Raw genomic sequence first — 24,334 nt, forward strand, 5'->3', positions numbered from 1 at the left:
ACACAGCCAGCTGTGCTGTCAGTGGAACAGAGCTCAGAGAAGGGACCGGGACTTGCCGAGGTCACTCAGGGCCTGAGTTTGGAGCCACATGTCACACCCAGGTCTGGGCACAGTCCCCTGGAGACTCCTTAAATCAGGGTGCCTGGGACTCTGCATTTGAAAGCCTCCTCGGGACAGCAGTCTGCACTAGGGAAACACAGAGGGAACTCCAGTTGCAGAGAATAGGTGAGGGGAACTTCAACCTCCCCACCGAGTCTCCAAAATTCAGGCACCCAGCATGGAGCCAGGAGCTCTGCCCAGTCCCATGGATGGCCCAGCTTGCTGACCACACAGTGAAAATCAGGCCCCGTGTCCTGTGCTGAATAAGCCCCTCCGCCCCTTAAGTGCCCCCACCCTAGCCCAGCTGCTCTCCCATCCCTGGTCTGGGTGCTGGCACATGCCCCCTGCCACCCACCCTCATACCACTCTCTAGACACTACCTGGACTTTCCCCCTGACTCCCCCAACCGCAAACTCCCTGTCACCCTCACCACCCTCATGGGACAGGACAGCTGCTTGCACCTCACAAGGAGGGGGAAGGAGAGAGCCACGTGAGACACCCCACACCCTGGTGGGGTGATGGGAAGGGAGACACTTTGACCTGGTGTAGGTTTTCCATGGGGGAGGAAAGGCAGCTCTGAATTTGAAGGAGAGGCTCCTCTTCCTTGAAGCCCTGGTGTGAACCTGTGACCTGAGCCTCAAGTCTGCACGCAGACCCTGTGGTGCTGTTGCCACAAAGGTGCAGCTTCGTCTTGACCAGCGATGGCGCCCGGCCCGTGCTCTGCACTTTGCACCCGTCCCCTCAGTTCACAGTCTCACCTCAGTGAGGGGGATCATTCTCCCCATCTCCCAGGGGAGCAAACTGAGCCCCAGAGCTGCAGTCACGTGGCCAAGGCCATAGGACACTCCAGGGACGGAGCCCACCACGCCAGGGCTTTGGATGGCACAGTCGGTGGTCTCTCCAAGATGCCTGTGCTGGGCCCCCTTCAACACCTCTGGTTGGTGTCTCTAGTATCCCCCTCCCCCACCAGGCTGCAGCTTTTTTTGGCTTGAAGACACTTAAATTCTGATTTGGGGACAAAGCACTCAGCAGTTTGCTCATAGGAACGAGGGAGGGTAGGGCACAGGAAGATACCTCCTTGGGGTGCTCCTGCCTGGCCCCCACTGCACCCCAATGTTCAGATCTGAGCGGCCACCCCCTGCTCCAGCAAAGCCTCTGGCCAGGCCCCATCCAGGACATCAGAGTGAGGGATGGGATAGCAAGGCCAGGCTGCAGTTGGGGGGTACAACCGTCCCCATAAGAGACGTCACCGGCCCCTCAGGAGCTTTGGGAGGGAGGTTGGGAAGGAGGGGATTAAACAGATTAAGTGCGACAGGTGCCACAGTGACAGGGACTAGTCCAGCTCTCAGTGACCAAACCCGAACCCCATCCCCCAGCAGGGCCCAGTCACCCCATTCCTGGGCCAATGGTGCCATCCTATGGCCAGATTCCTCCCTAGCAGCCTCAAAGCCAGCCATTCGGGCCCCATTCAAATCATATCGTTCCACTGCAGTCATCATTTCACTACGTATATCAAAACACCACGCTGTACACCTTCAATGTAGACCAGACAAAATAAAGAAAGAATAAGTAAATTTTAAAAAAAAAATTTTCAATCCATAATTCCAAGGTCCAAGGCAGTCCCTGAGGTGATGTTACCCCGCGTCGGGAGCCCATTTCACAGATGGACAAATGGGCTCAGAAAGCATCAGCCAAGGTACAGCAAAGGGTGAACGGGGACAGCAGGAACTTCAGAGTCCAACAGCTCCTCTGCAGCATGACTCAGGTGAGTCTCTTCCCGTCTCCAAGCCTATGTGCCTTCTGTAAAATGGGGCTGATAACCATACTGAAATCACCTGGTGTTTGCGAACTGTTAAGTAGCACGCAAGCCTTTGCCATCACGATTGTGAAGGAAGGTCCACCTGTCTGACTCCAGGCCCCACCCCGCACTGCGCACTAGATCACAATCAAGTTGGAAACCACAGGCCTGCGCCACGTTCACACTGGGTTCCCCCAGGACCAAAGCCAGGGCACCCACCCCACCCGTCCCCCAGTACACCCTCATTTTATGTTCTTCAGCACTTCTGTGTCTGCAGCGCCCCCACACTTCATTGCCCCCTCCTTCGTAGTCAGGCTTCTGTGAGAAAGCAGGGCTGTGATTGCAGAAACAGACACCCTGCTCACGGCTGGGGCCCTGGGGCCTGAGCCGGTGCTGGGCACAAAGCAGGTGCTCAGTAAATCACTGCTGGATGAGTAAAGCAATGAATGATTTACTTTTGGTCCCCCTCACATGCAATTATGCCGTTATTCCTTTTTAACATCATATCCACCTGTCAATGCGCAGCTGCATTAGGTCAGCTCGGTGAGTGCTGTGGCTGAGAGCACCTGACTTAGGAGTCTGTGAGATCAGTTTAGTCCCAGCTCTACCGCTGACTAGAAGGGGCAAAGTGACATGCTACTGAAACCTTCCATGCCTCAGTGTCCCCATCTGTGAAATGGAATTATAAAGAGTAAGCCCTTCATAGGATTACAGTGATAATCAAATCGAGGTCTAGTCCATGAAAAGTGCCCAAAGCGGTGTCTGGCACATAGTAGGTGTTTGATAAACACTGGCCCCTTATTACTGGTAGCTGCTTTTGGTCTCGACATCTCCAGCTCTTTCCAGGGTCTTCCCCCGTTTGTGTCTCGTCCTGGCCCTGGCCCGCTAGCCCTTCCCCCATCATAATCACAGAGCAGGGGGAGCTCACTGCAGAAGACGAAGTTCAGCCTCTGAAGCCCAACCATCCTCTGTTCAAATCCCATTTGAGCAGCTTCTTGCTGTGCAGTTTGGGACAATTTATCTGACCTCTCAGAACTTGCTACTCCTCACTGAGCAAGAACAGCGATGTGCACACAGCACAATATTTGCCATCAATAAAGGGAGGCTGTCGTTTTATTACCATCATTGCTCAGGTGTTCTGGTCCCATCTGTTGTGTTAAATAGACCGGAAGCCTCTTGAGATCGGGGACATTATCTAGTTGATCACTGTCTCCCTGTCGTCAGCACCTGGCTTGTGCCCTGAACACAGCAGGTTCTCAGGAAGCTTGGAGAATTAAAAAACCACCCGAGGCTTCTCAATCTGACTTCTATGGCAAAGCCTGGGATTCTTGGAGCACCATAGGGTGAGTAAGACCCAAGTGGAGAGATATCTACACACACCCCCACACCCTGGTCCTCACTCTGTTTCACAGCCTAGAAAGTGCCACCCTTTCAGGACCTCCATCCCTGGGAGTTCTATCTTCCACAAGTGACTTTAGCTCTCTGTGCCCGTCTCTCCATCTCTACAATGGGAGTATCGATGACAACCTCATATAGTTCAACGTTTCTAGAATGCGGCCTTGTGAGATCACAGTGAGAAGTGAGAAGGAGGTATGCGGCAGCCAGATCATACAGCACCTAAGGTGTCAGGCTAAGTTTGAATTGTATCTAGGAGGCAGTAAGGAGCCAAAGAAGATTCTTGAGCAGAGGTGTGACCTGATCAGCTGGGCACTGTAGGATCATCACACTGGTCTCAGTGTGCAGAATGGACTAAAGAACAAGAGCCCAAAGGCAGGAAGGCTGGTTAGCCAGTGATAGCCCCAACCTGTGGAGAAAAGAATAGGACCCCCTTTCACCATAGTGAGCCTGAACTTCAGAGAGGCTGGTGTTTTGGAAAGAGCCCTGATTCGGAAGGCAGAGATTTCAAGGTTTAAATCTCAGCCCAGCGGCTTTCTGTCCATGTGACACTTTACATCTGGCAGCCCTGGGGTCCCTGTCTGCGAAACAAGTTTATTAAAAGGATCACTGAGAAGTTTGAACTGAAAATTGTGTATATATCACCCAGCACACAGTGATCATCCAAAAACAGTAACTCAGTAGGTGACCCAAACTTGATTCTGACCCCAAATACTCCAAGGCTGCCACAGCCCCATTAACAGAGTGGTCTCCTCCCTTGTCAACATACCTTGATGCAAACCAGGGTTGAGTAGCAGGACACCCCCGCCCCCTGCCAGCCTCACAGGCGTCTCTGAAGAGGACACAGGCCCAGCCTCAGGTATCAGGAAGCCCTGAGCAGCTCCTGTCTTCTCCTGGATTGATTGCATTCACATCTGGAACAGCTGGGGCATTAGAACTCTCCACTCCCACCCCCTTTTTTCAAAGATCACTGGTCCAGGAGAAAACCACGTAATTAAAAGAGGAGAAATGCAAAACAATCCCCTTAGCAGAATTCACCATCTTCTCTCCCTTGTAAATCCATTAATGAACTGTAATTACAAAGACAAACCCGTTATTGAAACCTCGTAACCAATGCACTAAGGGGCCAAGAGACTCCCATTGTAGCCCAAGGCCTGAGGAAAGAAAAGAACAATCCTAATTACTTTAGTCCTGTTTATTTATACAAAATTCAAAAAAGAACAAAATTATAGTTTACAAAGTAACGTGCCATCTGTCAGTAGACCACAGCTGCCCTAGGGAGATGCCGGTTTTCTTTCTTTCTGGGATTCAATTATAACCTTCTGTAAATCAGACCTAGAGCAGAGAGAGATGTGGGAAGTCCATGGACAGGACGGATTTCATGAGAACCTGGAGTAGCCGTGGGGAGAACACTGATGAGTTAAGGGTAAGAGTTTGGGTTGGAAAGACCCCAAGAAGCTGGTGCCTGCCTTCCTCGGAGCCTGGTGACAAGGTCCTGCCAGCTACGCCACCCACCAGGCAGGGAAGAACGAGGTCCTATTCCCGGACAGGGCATCCACCCCATCTCTCACTCCACTCATCAGGGACATCTGCTGCTTCTGCCCACCAGCTCCCAGGCCATGGCATCAGCTAACGACCCCCTCCTCCTCCTTGGGGAAATACTGCTGAGCCTTTTCCGTCCACACCAGCTCACCTGACTCTCCCTTGCCCCACCTGTGTGGGGAAGAGAGGGGGTGGATAATCTCAGAAGGAAGGATGGGCAGAGTAATTAGTCCTTGGGTGGCTGTGACAAGGAGCCTCCTTGGACAGCAGAATAACTCCTACCCCAGGCATGGGCACAGAGAAAGGGCTTGGCGAACCATGCAGGAGGTGGAGTGAGGTCACAGGGGCGAGCGTGGCTATGTCCCGGTTAAATCACTCTGCTGTCGTTGTGCTGTTGTGCTGATGTGGCTCTTGGGTACTGTTGGTGTTGTTATTCTGCCTCTTTGAACTGCCTCTGCGGAAGATCTTTCGGTGTGGTCTGAGCTTCTTGTAAAAGCCTTTTAGACATGCTCTCAAGTGTGAAACTAGTAGTAACACTAAAAATGCTCTATTAAACAAGAGTAGGTTCACAAAATCACCAAAGCTCCCCTTCTGAGAAGCCAGAGATGGAGATTCTGGAGGGGCACCGGTCCAGAGGGGCCTGGGAGAGGTGGCTGAGATCTCACGGTATGACCTGCAGACTCCAAGTAGGGCTGGAGGAAGGGAACATGGGGCCAGGAGTCTTTCCTTGGTGTGGTTTCTGAGGTGGGGCTGCTGCTGTGTCTTGGGGGTTTTGGGTTGGGGGTGAAGTCGCCAATAGATTGGAAACAAACAGAACTCCAACAAGGCATGCTGGGGCAGGAGTGGAGAGGCACCTAGGGCAGCCCAGGCCCAGGCTGGAGCCCTTCCCATCATCTCACTCACACTCTCACCCCATGGGCTCCCAGGTACCAAGAGGAGGCACAAAGCCCTGGTACAACCTAAACCCACGCTCTTTTCCTCTAACTGGGGTGGGGTGACATGAGCACACTGCTCAACTCTAAGTCCCTTGTGGGCAGGGACTATGTCTGTCTCATACGCCACCATCCCCCCCACTGCTCTGTAAGTACATGGTACCTGAATGAATGAGTGAATGAATGAATGAACAAATGAGTCCTATCTGGTGTCACTGCCCTTTTTCCCTGATGCCTTTTTCTTTTGATGTTCTTCGGTCCTAGATTCAAGTCCTGTCTCTCCAGCTGACCCACTGCTGAGCAAGTCATTTCATCATTCAGACTCTCAGCTTTCCCATTTGTAATGGGGACGATTTGAGCCTTTTCTGGGTAGGATTACTGGGAAGTGAAATGAATTTGTAACTGAAAAGTCGGGACAAACATCACTGGTTTTGGTGTGGTCGCTGTCATCACCATCACCATCATTGTTGTCATCCTTCCAACCATCCCCTCCCACAGCATCTTCATCCATCCTTTTCCCTGGTCCCCAAATAACCACACTGCCTCTAGCCCCATTCAGTGCTTAAGTTAAATCACATTTCATTGTTTCTCATCAGAGAATAGAGAAATCAGTAAAGAAATTCACAGCACTCAGAGTCAACAAAGAGTTAACTAAAAAAAATGGGAATATATTAAGCTTTTGATTGGAAAAAATGCAAACGCAGTCCCTGTCACACTCACCCCTGCATTGTCACTCTCACACTCATATTCTGGCTTCCGGACTCATGCCCACCCTCAGGCACACACACACATGCACACACAGGTGCTCCCAGATGCCATCACACACTCCCAATAAGCACACCCAGACACACCCCCTCCCACTCCCAGGCTGGCCTCCCTCACTAAAATGGCAAAGCTACAGGGAAGCTACAGAGGACACGCACAGGATGCTTGGAGCCACACTTGAGGTGAGGAGATGGAGAGGCTGCAGTGGCAACAGGCAGCCTTAGACGACTGTGTTCTCCAGGATGGCCAGCCGCTTACTCACAGCTTCCAGTGGACTCAGAGTTAAGGAGAGGTGCGTGCTGGCCAGAGCAGGGCAGGGATGGGTGTGGCCCTGCACTCAGGCCCCTGCTTCCTGTTTCCTTGCAACACCTCACTACAGCGTGCGTTCTCCCCTCTGTCAGAACTTACCCATCCACTGTCCTCAGAATGGTGCTTTCCAAAAAGTGTAGCCAGTCACTGTGAGCCCTGAGTGCCCAGCCCTGCTCAGTTGCAGGTTTAGCCCTGCTGGGTCCCCCACCAGGTCCTGGCTGAGCCAAGGGAAACGCCTGGGGCTCAGCCCCACCTCTGAGGGGGTACTGGGGTCAGGCACATCGCCATGAGCCTGAGAAATGGGGCATCCACAGGCTCCATGTTCTTCAGAGCGTGTCCAGGACTCTGGTGTGTGTCCAGTCCCCAGATCTTGGCTTCTGCCTCAATTTCTCTGTTTACCTTCTAGAAGTCTCTGTTTTTGACAGGGTCTGCCCCCAAGTTGGTTTCAGCCTATTCTGCCAGAATGCAGCCCATCAGCAGAAGGCAGGCGAAGAGAAGCCTGCCCAACCAACCACACTTGGGCCATGCCCCCCCACCAAAACTGGCCTGCACCCCTCCCCAGCCCCAGCCACCTCTGGGAAGGGATATGTTTCCTGGTCAGGGCCTGCAGCAGCCCCTCCACTTTGGCCTGAAATTTCACCAGGGACTCGCAGGCACACGGGTCTTCCTCTGCAGGAGACAGGGAAGTGGGAAAGAGAGAGGAACTGTTGAGTGGTTGCCCAGGGGGAGGGGGAGGGGAGACCATCACTGCCCGGGGCCAGGACTCAGGAGTCTTGGAAGAGTGAGGGGCTTAGGGGACCTGAAGAGGCAGGAAGATATAGATAGTCCTTGAGACATCACCCTAAGAAGTGATAGAGGGGTGAGCCCTGAACGTCTTCCTGGTCCCTTGGAGCCCTGAGAGTGAACTACAAGCGCCTCCCTGTACCTGCTACATGAAGGACACCATTAGGGGCCTTGATGTCACCTCAGTGACTTCACCCCAACCCTTTGGGTTTGCAGTCATTAATCCCGTTTTACAAGTGAAGAATCCAAGAAGTGAAATAACTTGCCCATGGCCAACAGTGTCAGAGTAAAGACACAGGCCCAGGCGTGTCTGACTCTGAAGCCCTTACTCCTTACCACTAGGAACCAGCTGGTGAGGTCACCAGAAAAGACCAGAAAGGCAGTAGGGATCAAGTCCTGGCTCTCCCAGCTACTAATAGTTGTTCCACCCCTTTGGCCTCATTTTTCCCATCTGTAAAATGGGGATAATGACATTCTTACCAAATAGGATTGGATGATGTCATATCCAGAGAGCACTGAGAACAGTGCCAGCCACGTAATGGGCATTCAGCATGTTTGCTGGTAGTAAGAGCTGTACTCGCCAGCCCACCTTCTGGTTCTGCCAACTCTTGGTGCCGCCTCGGCCCCTGCTTTTCCCCACCCACACCCAGTTCCAGGATAGCTCCACCTACACAGTGCCCCACCTGCCCTTTCCATCAATGCCAGCCCTGGCCTCACTCACCCACACAGATCTTCTTCTGCAACTTCTTGCCTATCTGGTTGATGGTCTTGAAGTCAGCCGTGTAGAAGTAGTGCTCTGCCACAGGCTCTGAGGCGATTTCCCTCAGCTCATCCTCCACAGCATTGCCCACTCCCACAGCAAACATCTTAAAGCCTGCCAGGAGGAACAAGACAAGTAAGGCTGGATGTGGGGATGGGCAGCCATGTGGCTGAGCCTCCTGGGGAATGCTTAGGCAGCCAACACCACACACCTCCTGCTGGCAGCTGCTGGAATTGCAAGCACAATGCCTGGAACAAGAACAATGAGGAAATCAACATTTACTGAGTTCTACTCTGTGTTAGACCCTGTACAGACTTCGTGTACTGGAACCTTTGTACGGCAAGCTTTATTTAACCCTAATAACCATCCATCTGGTGGTTATTTTTTTCCTCATTTAATAGGTGGCAAAACTGAAGCTCAGCCTTATTCCAAAGTAGAGTTGCCTTCCAACAGTTGATGTGTTCTTGGGAATATCCAGCTGGAAAAATTCCAAGCTTCACTTACAAACGGACCATCAAAACTACGCACTTTACCTTTCTGGGACCTCAAATTTGTCATGGGTGTAAGAGAGAACTGGACTAACTAATCCTCCTCATTCAAACTCACCTGGGTTTAGGGCACTAATCAGAAGACACCAAGATAATCTATGGGCCACCCCTGGCCATGTGTGTACCCTGTGTGTACCCCTGGCCATGAGTGGTGTCCAGGGTCCAGGAAGGCAGCACCTACCGAGGTCCTTGGCCTTCTTGGCCACATCATTAATGTAGTCCTGGCTCCGGCCATCAGTGAAGACAATGCCCACCTTCTGGGCCCCAGGCCTAGCCCCACTGGACACAGTGAAGGAATTGTCGATGAGGTACTTGAGAGCAGCCCCGGTCATGGTGCCCTTCTCCATGTAGGACATATTCCGCACAGCCGCCTTGATGTCCTTCTTGGTATGGAAGCGACCCAGGGGGAACTCCTGGCGCACAGAGCTTGAGTACTGCACCAGCCCCACCTGGGCCAGCTTGTCTGACACGTCCAGCGTATCCACGATCTGATTGATGAACTTCTTCACCAGCTCAAAGTTCTCTGGCCGCACACTCTTGGATCCATCGATGAGGAAGACCAGGTCAGTGGCCGAGCTGCCACCACCACCACTGCAGACTGGGAAGGGCAGGAAGACGAGTGGATGAAGCTGAAAGACATAGTCATCCATCCTGCTCCCCAGCTGGGCACCCACCACACACCAAGCTCCATGCTGAGGATCATTCCATTTTGCCCTCAGAACTGCTTCTATAAAGCCAAGGTGACTGGTTCCACTTTACAGTATTGGAAACTGAAACTAAGGCCTCCAACGTACTGGGGCCCAGGCCCCCGACTTTCAGCCCAGGTCTGGGGTCACTGCACCAGGGCCTAGATCCCTGAAGAAGGTCATAATACTGATGATTAAAATTACAAGTCCCACTAAAAAGGTAAAGGCCAAGGGTCAGGGACTTTAATCTGTTTAATTCACTCCTGTATCAAGACACCCAAGTGCCTAGAACAGCAAACAGTATTGGAAACAACAGCTGTGAGATCACACAGCTCAGAAGTGGTGGCACCAGGATTTGATTTTGAGACTATGTGAGTCCTTCCACCACACTAAACCCACCACCCATTGTGTTGAAAATAGGGACAAAAGTCAGGTGAGAACTCTCAAAGGCATCTGTCTCTCACCAGACTCTGAAAGGCATCTGTCTGCTTTGAAGATGGGTTCAGAGGTAAGGTGCAGGGAGGCTCGAATGGGTTCCCTGGGGAGTTGCTGAAACCTCACCACCATCCCTCCACACCCTGCCCAGGGCGAGCCTGCGTCCACACCACTGACCATTGCAGGTCTTGCCATCGCTGTTCAGAGTGAAGCCCTCGCGGCAGGCACAAGTGTAGGAGCCAGGGGAGCTGATGCACACCTGCTCACAGTCATGGTCCCCCGTGGCACACAGGTCTGACACCACTGCGGGGACAAGGGGTAGCTCAGATCTCACAACCACAGAGCCTTGGGCACTTCAGACAGGTTGTCCGTCACTGACTGTGGATACCAGGCCCCCCTCCAGACTCAGGGAAACTAAGGCCTCCAACCTACTGGGGCCCAGGCCCCCGACTTTCAGCCCAGGTCTGGGGTCACTGCACCAGGGCCTAGATCCCTGAAGAAGGTCATAATACTGATGATTAAAATTACAAGTCCCACTGAAAAGGTAAAGGCCAAGGGTCAGGGACTTTAATCTGTTTAATTCACTCCTGTATCAAGACACCCAAGTGCCTAGAACAGCAAACAATGAACACAGCACATGTCTGTCAAATGCCTACAATGATCCTAGCAATAACGTGCTCAGAGCCCGTGGCAGAGCACTAACGTGCATGCTCTTCTTAGACCCATTTTATAAATGGGTAAAGTCCCTGCCCTGGCCCCGATCCTGTCCTACTGGACATCCCGCCCCTGCTGGCCACATCACAAAGATCCCCACACACACCTCCCCTCCCAGAAGGGCTCTGAACCTTCTGCCAGTACCCAGGCCCCTCCAACTCTCCCGCATCACAGAAAACTCCGACACGCAAAACTCCCGACACAGAAACACGTGTAGGTTTTCTGGGCGCTCTCTTTCCTGGGCTCCAGGCCCTCCTTAGTCCCTGCCAGGATTCCGCCACATAAAAGGGGTCTTAACATCGTCTCTCCCCAACTCCCTTAACCTGGGGCTGGAGAACCTCCTCCGTATCAGGCTCCGCCCCAGCTACGGCCACAACCCCGGTACTGGCGCCACCTCAGTCTCATCCAGGTTCTACCCCAATCCACCTAGAAAAAGTCCCTAGCCCTGGCCCCGCCCTGATGTTGCCATGTAAAGCAGTCCCCGCCCTTTTATAGGCTACCGCCCCGGCTAGACCCCGCCCTCTGATGCTGCCCCGCCCCTGACACTGACTTTTTCTGTATTCACCTCAGCCCTGGCCCCGCCCCTGGCCTTGGCCCGCCTCAGCGGGGACTCTCAGTTTCCGCCCCTGCCATGGCTACGTTCCAGCTCAGCCCTGGCCCCGCCCCGTCGCTCTCTCCGTCTCCTCCCCTGCCCCGGCCCCACCCTTGCCCCGCCCCGGCGCTAACGCTCTCCGTCTCCGCCTCCGCCTCCGCCTCTTCCCCGCCCCTGCCCCGCCCCGGCACTGACTCTCTCGGTCTACGCCTCCGCCTCGGCACCTCCCCCGCCCGTAGCCCTGGCCCCGCCCCGCAGCTCTCCCCGTCTCCGCCCCTGCCTTGGCCCCACCTTTGCCCCGCCCCGGCGCTGACTCCGTCTCCGCCTTCGCCTCTCCCCCGCCCCTGCCCTGCCCCGGCACTGACTCTCGCGGTCTCCGCCTCCGCCTCGGCCCCGCCTCTAGCCCTGGCCCCGCCCCACCGCTCTCCCCGTCTCCGCCCCTGCCTTGGCCCCACCTTCTCCCCGCCCCTGCTCCGCCCCGTCACTAATTCCGCCTCCGACTCCGCCTAGGCCCCCGCCCCTGTTCCGCCTTAGCACCGACTCTCTCCGCCTCCGTCTCCGCCTCCGCCCCGCCCCTGCCCCTCCCTGACACTGACTATCTCTGTCTCCGCCTCCGCCTCGGCCCCGCCCCTGCCCTGGCCCCACCCCGCCGCGCTCTCTGTCTCCGCCCCTGCCCTGGCTCCGTCTCAGCCTGCCCGCGCACCGCAGAAGGCCTCCTGGAACTTTCTGGACAGCTTCTCGATGACGCTGTAGCTCTCCACGTAGTCGACGTGCTCCTCCTGCGGCTCGCTGGCGATCTGCCGCAGCGTGGCCTTGTCCACGCGGCCCACGCCGATAGCGAACAGCTCGACGCCGCTGGCCTGAGCCCGCGCAGACACGTCCCGCACGCTGTCCTGGGGCCTCCCGTCCGTCACCACGATGACCACCTGCGACACACGGGGCGGTGTGACGCCGGGCCTCTGGGAAGCCCACCGGACTGTCCAGGAGAGGAGGCTACGGTCAGGGGGGCGGAGGGACTGCCGGGGTCGCACAGCCAGGCGGCGCCCCGGGGAAGAGGACCTGGCTGGCCATAAAGGAGACCCGTTTCCTCTGACTGAGAGACGTGGCCGAGGGGCTTCCCTTCTGCGTCGCCTCCCTGGGGCAGGCAGTTCCCAGATGCCCGGATGTGATGCCCCATCGCCAAACTGGGCCCTCTAAGGTCAGGGCCGTGCCTTCCCCTCAGACTGAGGCCGCTGAGGGCAGTTTCCTTAGACTGATGGCTGTGGGAGCCGTGCCGCGCCCCTCGTGCCCCGGAGAGGCCAGTCCGAGAGTCCCCTGGCTGTACTTGGTGCAGGTCTGCGGGCCCCACGTGATGTAGTTCTGCGAGTCCCACATAGTGCAGTTCTGAGCTTTGACCACCAGATGGCAGAAGAGGCTAAGGGATGGGGCCGCCGTCTCCCGTTGCGCTGTCCTTCTGCTTCTAAGCCCCAGAACCCTGGACCCGGGACCAGACGGAGCGCCACTCCCACTGGATGCCCAAGGGACCAACCCAAGGAAGATGCGCCTTTTTCCTCCTCCACTCCCCAGGATGATGCATGCCCCTTCAGAGAGGGAAAGAATCTGCCTGCTCTCCTCCCACTAGACTCCTCTGGTCTGTAACCTGGAAAGAGAGAGAGGCGGGGTACTCCGACGCTGAGACCCAGCTTCGTGACCCCCTGCCTGCACCCGCCCTGAAGCTGGATGCACCTAGCTCGGCCAGTCTTGGTTAGGCACCTAGCCCCCTTTGCTGCTTCTCTGCTTCTGACTTGGGTCTGCTTCTGATTCCTGGGTCCCATCCTTGGCCCCAGACCCTGACTCCTTGCCCTGATGGCATGCAGTTTAGACAGCCCGAGGTTAGAAATGCAGCTCCACAAGTTACAGATCACCTTCCTGAGCCTCAGTCTCTTCATCTGTAAAAAGGGGTTGCAGTGAGGTTGAGTGAGAACACTCTTGGTTAGAAGCCACAAAAGGCAACTATTATTTTTACCTTCATTACCCTGGGCTCCCTGGGGAGTGATCTTGCACAATCTCTTCCCCTCCAGGGGCCTGGGTTCCTGGTACTGAAAACCTAGCTGTGACTATTCACTGCCACATCCCAAGGCCCACTGCCTCCCCGAGCCCCTACTCTCCGCCTGCAACCCAGCTTTCAGATTTGCCCCCCTTCTGGGTCCCCCACACGCGAACTCCAGGCTGAACACCTGGGGTGGCACCAGCGCCCCCAGCCCCTCTGTCACCCGCTGGAGGAGCTCTCTCCTCACTCGCCCACCCCAGGCCACAGGTCTGAACTGGGGTGAACTGGCTAACTCTGGAGAATGTGCCCGCTGCAGTCATCCCCCCATCTTCTTCACCCTCTCCCATTAGGATTGCCTCAGGCCAGCACACCCTCTTCACCACCTCAACCGTCAGCTTCATCTACAACACCCCATGCTGAAACTTGTGGTTTGCCCCAAGACTGACAGGCTGCCTGATGCATCATTTCTTTGAGGGGTGTTAATGGCTGGGATTATATGCCGCTGTCTCTGTGAACACTTTTCCCACTTAATGGCTGAGCAAGTTGCTTAAGCCCCTTATGCATCAGTTTCACCATCTGTAAAATGGGGATACCACCTCCAAGCAGGATCGTGCTCATTTATCCACTGCGTGCTAGAGTGTGGTATGAGAACCTCCCTGGGCTGGGGCCCTGGGCAGGGAAGTGTTGACTCAGGCTGACGAGGGCTGTGGTGGGGAAGTTCTGGAGCCTGTGGGGTGCCACCGGAAAAGAGAGCACTGGCTCAACCTCAGGTTCTGTGCTGAGCCCTGAACATGACAGTGAGGGCACAAGGCCTGCGAAGTGCTCAGCCCTCTCCCTGGAGTCCTCACTGCCAGTGCAGGTGGCAGCACAGCGCTTCCATTTCTGAGCCCCTGCCCTCAGAGGATTCTGAAATTAAAAATTAGCGAATGCCGTGATGGGGCTTATTCGCTGCCAGGCCCTGTTCTGAGTGTCTTATGCTTACGAACTCGGCCCTCATAGCAGCACTTAGAGGTGTTCTCATTACTCACATGTTACAGGTGAGGAAACTGAGGACCAGTGAGATGACGTCACTTGCTCAGGGGGGCACAGGTATTGTGGAGCAGGGCATGAACCCAGACAGGCTGGTGGTGGCATCCACACCTTCATTCCTCCCATAAGCATCTGGCCTGTCTGTGATGTCTTCAAGAAGCTGACTGGTCGGGGAGCCCAGGTCAACTAAACTGAAATGATTGTGAGCTTCTGGGATGGAAAGGCTGGGTAAAGGTGGCTTCAAATCCCAGCTCTGCCACTTGCAACTGGTGACCTCCATCTAATGACCACCCCTCTCTGACCCTCAGTTTTCCCCAGCTACAAAATGGCCACCTCACGGGGCATCGTGGGAGTTCAGGTGTGTGCAGGCAAAGCTTATAACTCTTAGCGGGAGCCTTCGAGCAGCAGCATCCTGACAGGGTGGCGGGGACGTACCTTGCTGATGTCGGGGGACCTGGAACGACCGCCCTCTGCATCGCTGAAGGCTTTGGTGATGGCGAACTGGATGGCCAGGCCGGTCATGGTGCCTGTGGACAGCGGCTGGATGCGGCGCACGGCCTGCAGCAGCGCGGCCTTGGAGACGTGCGCCCGCAGCGGGAACTCCTGCTTCACGGTGCTGGCATAGTTGACCACGCCCACCCGGGTGGCATTGGGCCCCACGTCCAGCGACTCGATGACCTGGGACAGGAACACCTTCACCTTCTCAAACTCTATAGGCCGCACGCTGCGAGAGCTGTCGACAACGAACACCAGGTCCGCGGGCCGCGTCCGGCAGAGATGACCTGGAGCGGGGCAGGAGGGACAGGGCAGAGAGCAGGGGCACAGGTCAGGGGCTGGGCCTGAAGACACTCTAGGCCGAGGAGCAGAACGAGGCTTCTTAGGTCCAGGTGCGAGGCCTCAGGCCCAGTAGGCTGCGGACATCAGCTGGGCTGGCTGGGCCTTTTGCCAACGTGCGGACACTCAGCAAGCATCTTGCCAAAGCCCCGGCTCAGAAACACAGAGGGCCGAGTCCTGACCTCGGGTCATTCACTTCACTTCTCACAGCCTCAGTTTCCTCATCTGCACCGTGAGCTGGCAATCCATCCTTACAGGATGCTCTGAGGAACCAGCAGAGGGCCAGGCACGCAGTGAGTACCCAGGAGTGGCAGAGGACCCTGCAGCCTTGAGAACACACTTAGGTTTCAGCCCAGACTTGCTGCCAGAAACAAGGGCAGCTGTTTCTCCTGGCTGGGCAGGAGGGCACCAAGGAAGGGCCCTCTGGGCATGGGCACAGCCTTGAGAGCCAAAGTAGTGCCCCGTCAACGTGGCCTCTTTCATGTGAGCATCGAAGTGAATCACCAAAGTGGAACCAGTTTCCTCAGCCTGGCAGTGCCTGCTGGTGGGTTGCCAAAGACAGGGTCGGGGAGCAGGAAATCCTGGTGGCCACCTCGGCAGCCTGATCAGGTGCACCACAAGACACGCCCCCAAGGAGCAGTGTCCCCCAGAGACCCAAGAAGGCAGTGCCATGTGCTGGGAGGTATGCAGGGTGGAAGTGAGTTCAGGCCCAGGCTCAGATCCTAGCTCAGCCACTCTGCAGGGCCTTGGGCAGATCACTGCACCTTTCTGAGCCTCCGTGATCTCACATGTCCAGTGGAGAGAATAAAGCTACTGCAGGACAGTCACTGGCCTGGGCCTGCAGTCAGGAGGGGCTCACTGCAAAAACCCTTCCCTCCCCATCCCATGCTAAATTTGCACTGAGCAGAGCTGATCCGAAGGAGGAAAGGGCAGGGCCGTCCCAACCCCCAAGTTGCGGAATCTCACAGTGCGCTGGACTGGGACTCTGGGCATCAGAGTTCCTTAGGAGACCTTAGAAACCATGCTGCAACTGCTTCCCTGCTCTCTACTAGCTAAGGCTACAAATGGGGAAACTGAGACCCAAAGAAGGAAAGGGAATTGGCCACACCACACAGCAGTAGATAGGAGCCTAGAGGCTCTGGGGCTATCTCACTGTGTGGTCTTAGGCCCTCTCTGGCCTCAGTTTCCCCATCTGTACAGGAAGAATGAGCATTCCAGGACTCAGTGCCCAAAGCTGAAACTCTGGAGGGTGGTGCTGCCCCGAGGGAGCCCAAGGCTGGAAGGACCCACAAAGGGGGCATGAGCTCTTGGCATCCCAGGTCTGCTCTCATCAAAGAGCCATGGACTCCGCCCTGGGCTTGGTGCAGCTCCAGAGGCCAGCCAGCTCTCTGAATATCTTCTGCTCCCCAGAGCCCTGGAAGACCACAGTCCCTGCCACGTGCAGGGTCCCTGAGGGCTGAGGAGCACCCCTGCCCCACCCCTTATCAGCACCACCAGCCCTGTCTGCTCCGGCATCAGCCCGCTGCCCAAGCTGCCGCCCTGCTCCCCTCCCCATCCTGGATCCCATTTGCTCCCTGCCATCTCAGTACCCAGCCCACAGTGCTGATGGTCAGGGCGCACTCGCTCAGTGTTCCCATCTCACACAGGCCCCCTCACCTCTGGACTGGGGGGCAAGGCCGGGGCTGCACGGAGCCTGGAGCAGCAGCAGCAGGCCGCAGAGCACGAGGCTGGGACCAGAGAGGCCCCTCATGGTTCTGGCAGCACGGGCAGCAGCCGGCACAGTGGTGGGGGCCAGTGGGGTCCAGGTCTTATCAACCCCGCTGCCCCCCCAGCCTCCGGGTCAGGCGGCCCCCAACTGATGACTGACGTGGGGGCAGCCCGCCCTGGCCCCCAGCCCCCCAGGGGCGGGGCTCAGGCTGAATGGAGGTGTGTGTGCCCTGAGAGGGCGGGAACGCCTGGCCCGGGCTCCAGAGGCCCCTCCGACCACAAGGCCTCCTTTGCCTGTAGAAGCAACCAGAGCCGCAGCTGGAATTTGGGAAATCTCAGGTGGGTGGAGGGGGTGGCTCCTCCAGGGGCTGGAGCCAGCACTGCCTTGAAGCTCCACCCCAAGCCCAGGCATACCTGAGTCCAAGGGCCCAGCCCTGCACCGTCATCCCACACCCAAATCCTTCCCCCACCCACAACCCCAAGTTTCTCATGAAATGCACTGCCCCTGCCCCGGCTTCACTGTGCCCTGCTCTCCACGCGCACCCTGCTCCCCAGCTGGATTCTCCTCAGAGGCCTCCAGGCCATCACACATGCAGGGCCATCTGCCCAGAGTCCTTACCCCTCGCTGACTCTCTGCCTTGCAGAATCTTCCAAGGTCATAGTGAGGGCTAACGTACCTTCACTCAGCACAGGCAGGGCAGTAGAAACCACAGCTAAGAGCCCAGAATTTCTAGAGCCACATTACCTGAGTCTGCTGTGCCAGCAAACTACCTGTGTGACTATGGGCAAGTGACTTCACCTCTCATGTCTCAGATTCCTCATCTGGAAACCAGGCATGGTGACCGTGCCTACTTCCTGGGGTTCAGTCAAGGAGCAAAGGTGTTAGATGAGGTTTCTCAGTTAATCCTCATGACAACTTTGTAAAGCAGCTACTGTTATGACCTCCATTTCCCAGAGGAACTAAAGAACAGAGAGGTGAAGTAACTTGTCTGAAGTCACACAGCTAAGAAGTGTTATTGCCAGTACAGAGCTCCAGGCCCGTGCTCTCAGCCACGCCTCTGTCTCGGTGTAGCCTGATGGAGGTGCGTTCTCCATGCGCACCTCCTCCCCGTGTGCATCCCTGCTTGGCCCACCTCACCTGTGAACCAGTGGATTCATCTCTGCATCAGGCCCAGCGCAGAGAAGACCAAGATAAACCTTGTAAATAAAGAGGCATAACCAGAACGACCCCTTTCATTCCATTAGGGCCCAGTAGTTCATGAGATAGAGCAGAAAGAGCATGGGCTTGGCTACCTGAGAGATCCAGGTTCAAAGCCACTTCTGCTCCTAACTGGCTGTGTGACCTGGAGCTGGTGACTTAACCTCTCTGAGCCTGAGCTTGCTATGGTGCAGTGGGAATGGTAGCTCTTGGTCTGCCTGCCTCACTGGGACCATGTGAGGGGCAATAGGAGTTCAGAAGGGGAGATGGGTTGAAGGATTGTCATTGCTCCGGGGGCAGAATCCTAAGACTTTGGACCTATGCACTTCACTCGGTGTAAATTCTACCTCAGTCAAAGGAAATGTACAGACAAAAAGTGATTGCCAGGCACAGCAGACCCGACTCACGGCTACCACACTCCTCAGCACTAATGACAACGATGCCTTCCACCCTTGACATGGCACAGTCACTCACACTACCGCTCTGTCTCCTTTGCTTTCCCAATAAACCTGTGAGGTCAGCAGATCTGAGTCTGTTGGCCCATGTCAGATGGAGAAACTGAGGCCCAGAGAGGTTCACTGACTTACCCGAAGCCACCCAGCCAGCGTAGGGGCAGAACCAAGCCTGAAGCTCAGGCCTCATTCCCCTCTGCACCAGTGTCAGAGAAGGAAGGGGTTAAGAGCATTTCCTTCTGACTTTTTCCTTGTACATTTCATGTGTGCCTAATTCACAGCCCTCCCCAATTCCAAAAACCACCTGAAGCTGCTGATTCCTTTGTCCCCTACAACTTTGAAGTCTAATTCTCCTCCAGAGGTGCTGCACGGCGGATGCAGCAATGGCGGTGCCTCTCCCTTCCAAAAATGGTGTCGTAAAGGTGTGACCTGTCTCCCCGTTTCCCCCAGAGGACGTGCACTCCCTCTGAGCAGGGGGCTTCCCTGTCTCAGTCACTGAATCCCCGGGACCCAGCGTGGTGCCTGGCACAGGATATCTGGTGAGCAAATGAAGGAATGAATGAAAAGAACTAACTACGAACCAGTTCCACTTCCCTGTAAACCACCAGGGTCACACAAGGGCCATCAATGGTGACCAGCGGTGAGAGAGGCACAGTGCTGTCCTTGTGGCATGCTGGAGGTGAACAAGGAGAATGTGAGCTGGGGTCTCCTGGCCAACTGTACCTCCCGCCCCCCACCACCCTGATGCCCGGGGCTGTGTCCGGGGCTCAGGGCACAAGGCTCCATTAGCTGGACAGCAGCTGGCCTGTGAAACAGCCCTTTCAGCTCCACCTCTCAATGGCAGTTCTGTGGGCTCCTCGGAAGAACACAGACGCCTTCTCTGTGTCGCTTCTCTGCTCATTAGCAGAGCTGCAGAAATACACTACAGGTAAGTTTTCAGGAGCAGAGATGGGTCCCCCAACCACCAAAAAAAAAAAAGGGCAGCTTTGGCGTTCTATAGCAGGGCAAGGCCCGGGGGTGGCGACGGAGAGGAGACCTGGAGGCGCAGTGTATACATTAAGGAAAGAAAATCAATATTTGTGTTTTTAAAATGTGAAACATTTTTCCCCAGGACTCAAAATTGAGAACAGTGTGTCTGGTATGAGCCAGAAGAAAAAAATACATGGGCGAGACTTCTACGAGGTTGCTCGCAAGCCGGACAGGCAGCTGTGAAGGGCTTTGCTGTTCCCTCGCCCTGTTTTCACGCCCCTCGGGCGTCCAGAAACTTAAAGCCGTTAGTGTTTAATGTGAGAGAGAGTTTGTGATCCACGGAGAGGCCTCCGGGCAGTGTGGTTCAGTGGAAAGCACACAGGACTCCCTCTCCAGTGCTCCCAGGACCTCTTTCCCTAAAGAGCAAACATGGTTATCCTGCAATAACCTAGCTAACGTAGATGCAGCGTCAGCCGGGGCAGCCCGCCCCCTTCATTCTGCGCCCACCACCATCACAGTTTGGCTGTATCCACACACGCCTTTAGTAGTATTTATTTAATCTTTTTGTTTAAGTCACTCCAAACCAACTCACTTCTTAAAAATTTCTCTGGGGCCCGGCGCGGTGGCTCACACCTGTAATCCCAGCACTTTGGGAGGCCGAGGCAGGCAGATCACAAGGTCAAGAGATCAAGACTTTCCTGGCCAAGATGGTGAAACCCTGTCTCTACTAAAATACAAAAAAAATTAGCCAGGTGTGGTGGCACGCACCTGTAGTCCCAGCTACTCTGGAGGCTGCGGCAGGGGAATCGCTTGAACCCCGGAGGTAGAAGTTACAGTGAGCCAAGATTGCGCCACTGCACTCCAGCCTGGCAACAGAGCAAGACTTCATCTCAAAAAAAAAAAAAAAATTAAAAATTTATCTGCCTTCTAAGAAATAATAGCCATGAAATCACTGGTTTGATGTACTGTTTATTTATTCCAATAGAGATTCGTTCCATATAAAATTCAAATAAATTCAAAACTGATTAAATTTAGCTTTTTCATACACATATCACCGAAAATTTTCTTGTTTTCTGCCAGTGGCATGCACACCAGACATTGAGGAATCTTGTGATGTGAACAGCTTTAGAATCAGAGAGAACTGGGCTTGAGTCCCCGTCTGTCACAGGCCAGTGGTGGTGACTTCCGGTAAATCCCTCCTTTTTCTGCCTGTCTTTTGTGTCTGTAGCGCCGGAACCCTAATGCTAATGTCACAGGAAAGTTGTAAGGAAGAGATGCAGTGAATGCTACATCAATGTTTATTGGGTTTTTTGTTTTAGTTTTTTCTTTTTTTTTTTTTAAGATGGGATCTCACTCTGTCACCCAGGCTGGAGTGCAGGGGCACAATCATGGCTCACTACAGCCTTGACCCCCTGGCTTCTGGTGATCTTCCCACCTCAGCCTCCTGAGTAGCTGGGTCCACAGGTGTTCACCACTGTGCCCAGCCGATTTTTTATATTTTTGGTAGAGACAGGGTTTCACCATGTTGCCCAGGCTGGTCTCGAACTCCTGAGCTCAAGTGATCCGCCCACCTCGACCTCCCAAAGTGCTGGGATTACTGGTGCGAGCCATCACAACCAGCCAATGCTTATTGTTTTTACAACACCTTCTTGCATCAGTCAGGCTAGGATAGGCTACGTTGCCATAACAAACACGCCCCCACATCACCGTGGCTTAATACAGGGTTTGCTTCTCTCTCATGGCACCGTCCAGTGCCAGGCAGGTGACCCCACATAGGTCCTCTCCAAAGCAGCCTCCACCATTTCCAAGTCCTTGTCTCTGGCCACGTGGACAAGAGACAGCAAGCATCTCTCTTAACTGCCTCAGACAAGTACACATCACCTGACTCTACCTGGATGCCCAGGGGCAGGATATGGGCATTTAGTTACTGTGACAGTTTCTGTCACTCTGTCACCATTCCCTGGGACGGGAGGAGGGGGAGCCTTTGTTAGCCCGGTATCACCTCTAGATGGAAATTCAGACTTAGCTGGCATTTAAAGCTCTCCACCCAGCTTCCTTCCCCCTGCCAGGCCATTGTCACTCTTTCTCTTTCTCTCCCTCTCCTTGTCTCCCGCCATCTCCCTCTCTTCTCTAGCACAGAGTGAGTCACTCCTCCCCAGTCCTCAGAGCCTCCCAGAGAGACTCCAGCCCTCCCACCAACACCCTAGCAGACCTTGGGCAGTCAATACATGGTGGCCCATTTTATTTGTGGGGAAATGTCAAACCCTGAAGCTCAGGCTCTGAAGGAAACTCAAAGGACATCTACACCTGGCCACCCACGCTACTCACCTGGTTGTTAAAAATACAAGTTGCATCCCTGCTACAGGCCTTCTCGGGGCCAGAGAGTTAGCCCTCACCCCAGGAGTGCCTGAGAGCTTCCCATGAGGAATGCGCCTACGGTCAATCACACTGGAAGAAGAAATGAGCATTTGGAGGAGTGGGCCCAGGTTTAGCACTGGGAACTCAAGCTGGCCCAGTTAATGCCCCGACCCATGGCCCTTCAGCCCACCATGGGTTCAGCTCACCCACAGCTGCAGCAGGCACTTCCCAGGGACTCAGGCAGGGGGCCAGGCAGCCCGGGGTTTTACCACCCCCAGGGATAACACTCAGCCTGCAGGAATCAGAAGACCCCAAAGCCCCCATCCCCCACCAGACAGTTCTCTGAGACCTGCTCCTCACTGTTCCTCAGAAGGTCCCCAGCAGGAGTGAGCCCGGTTGCCCGCAGAGGTGACCTGCTTATTAATGCACATTTTATCAGCTTTTATCCTGTCCCCACCTCACTCCCCTCACTGTATTTCCTGGGATCACCTCCCAAATAAGCTACCTGCACCCAAGTCCTTTTCTCAGGCTACCTGGCCACATCCCCAGGCCTTGGCCCTGCTGTTTTCCAGCCTGGCATGTCCCCACAGTACGTGGAGCAGAGGAAGTGGCAGGCGAGTGTCCTGTTCTACCATCTGGGCCACTGACATGGCAGCAACATTGTGTCCCAGGAGGATGCTGTTTATGCATTTAGAACCGCGGCTCCCTCATGCCAGCAGCTCCCCACCGTGCCCACGGACCATCAGAGCGCTTTTGGTGGCTAGTTGGGGTGGCTTCCCCCTGGAGACCCAGCAGACAGGCTGGAATGTGAGCACGGGTTCCCTGAGAGCCCGTCCTAGCAGGCAGTGGGCAAGGCCTGTGGCTGTGGATACACACAGCGACTGCTTCTTGAGCCCTCCGCAGGGGCTGTGCTGCCACCCGAAGACCCAAGGAGAACCCCAGGTGGGTCCTGCTCCTGACTTCCTTTAACCTGGAACTGCTTTTCTTCACCCTTAAATGGCTTCACAGTGAATTGGAGACGTTGCCAGAGTACCAGATGGGACGTGAATCTCTGGTCTTCCCAAAAGTCAGGCAGAGACCCAGGAACATGGGGTGGCCCCAGGCACAGGGCAGGTTCCTCATCCGCAAAGTGGCCATCCTTATTCTCCCACCCAGGAGCCTGCAGTGCAGCTGGGCTGCTCCTCCTGCCCAGGCCCCGTTCAGGCCACAGTCCCTGTGATCCAAGGTGCCACATGTGGTTCATGAAACCCCCCTTGTGCTTGGCCTCAGGCTCTATGCACGGTCAACCAAGCTGGCATTCAGGGTGAGGAGGCGTGTGCTTTCATCTGTGGACCTGTCCGGGGTGGTCATGGCACAGCAGCACATCCTGCTGATGGGTTAACACCTCTGAGAACCTGGGTGACACCCGCCTAAACCTGTCATCCCACCCACATGTCCGCAAGTAGCACTCACAACTCAACTTCCCTCCCTCCCTGCCTCCTCGCTTTCCTGAACTCAAGACCTACAGACCCAGCTGCCTCCTAAGCACCTAGGAGTTCGTCCCCTAAGGTAGCACGAATCCAGCACCACCCAAACTCAGTGCATCCTTTTCCATCCCCCGTTCCATGTCCTCTGCTCAGAGCTGGGCACCACCATCCCGGGGCCTGCAACAGCCACAATCTCCCTGCTGCCCCCGAGGCCTCCCCCTTATTTCCGAGCCCTCCCAAGAGGGCTCACAGCCTGGCAGAGGGATTGAATGAGGGCCTTGTGAGGTGGAAAGACCCAGAGCAAGGGCGAGGTTACCCAGAAAGGTCCAGAGAGACAAGCTCAGGTCCAGTTGGGTGGACTGAAGTCCAAGCCCAGCTCTGCCCCTTGGCTGGCGCGTGACTCTGGGCAGATGCAGTCCCCTCCCTGAACCTCAGGAATGAGCCCCACCCAGCACCTGCCGCGTGAGGCCGCGGGGAGGTCCATGGAGCCAGCACACTGAAGGGCCCGCTCAATTGTGGGGAACCTTCCTGCTACCATCACAGCCCCCGAAAAACCTGAGGTTGCCCCGCTTAGCACCCCAGGTTTAATTTTACCAGCTCTTTTTTCCCTCCAAGAGACAGCCAGTCCAGGCTGCCCTCACCTGCCCAGGCCCCCTCCATCCTGGGGCCGGCTCCCTTCCAAGCATGAAGCTCAAACAGACGCTCTCAGTGGGTCCAAACCATCGCAGCCCTGTCAAAGGACCCCTGTGTGAGCCTGAAACGGGGCATTGATCAGCCTCGCTGAGGGCTGCCCAGGCGGTCGTGGGCTCGCTTGGCTTGGCTGGCCATGCGACTTCCCCAAATCCAGCTATTTCCTGTCCCTCGGGTGGCCCCCTCCCAGCTGCCTGGCCACAGGACACAATCCCACTACAGAGCCCCGCCTGTTCCTCGGCTC

At 55.5% G+C, this 24,334-nt stretch overlaps 1 protein-coding gene across 1 annotated transcript; it reads right to left on the reverse strand.

The window, feature by feature from the left end:
• Positions 1-4,471: 4,471 nt before the first annotated feature.
• MATN1 (matrilin 1) lies at positions 4,472-17,000 on the reverse strand. The gene is made up of 8 exons (XM_017525652.2): positions 16,907-17,000; positions 14,852-15,312; positions 12,062-12,284; positions 10,230-10,355; positions 9,113-9,529; positions 8,345-8,497; positions 7,429-7,509; positions 4,472-6,801 (listed from the first exon to the last, which is right to left on the reverse strand). Exons 1-8 carry the CDS (start codon positions 16,998-17,000, stop codon positions 6,752-6,754), a joined length of 1,605 nt encoding a protein of 534 aa, XP_017381141.1. The 3' UTR covers positions 4,472-6,751.
• Between the last annotated feature and the right edge of the window lie 7,334 nt (positions 17,001-24,334).

The sequence above is a fragment of the Cebus imitator genome, unplaced genomic scaffold (assembly GCF_001604975.1).
Source record: "Cebus imitator isolate Cc_AM_T3 unplaced genomic scaffold, Cebus_imitator-1.0 Scaffold39, whole genome shotgun sequence".
In the NCBI taxonomy this organism is placed as follows: Eukaryota; Metazoa; Chordata; class Mammalia; order Primates; family Cebidae; genus Cebus; species Cebus imitator.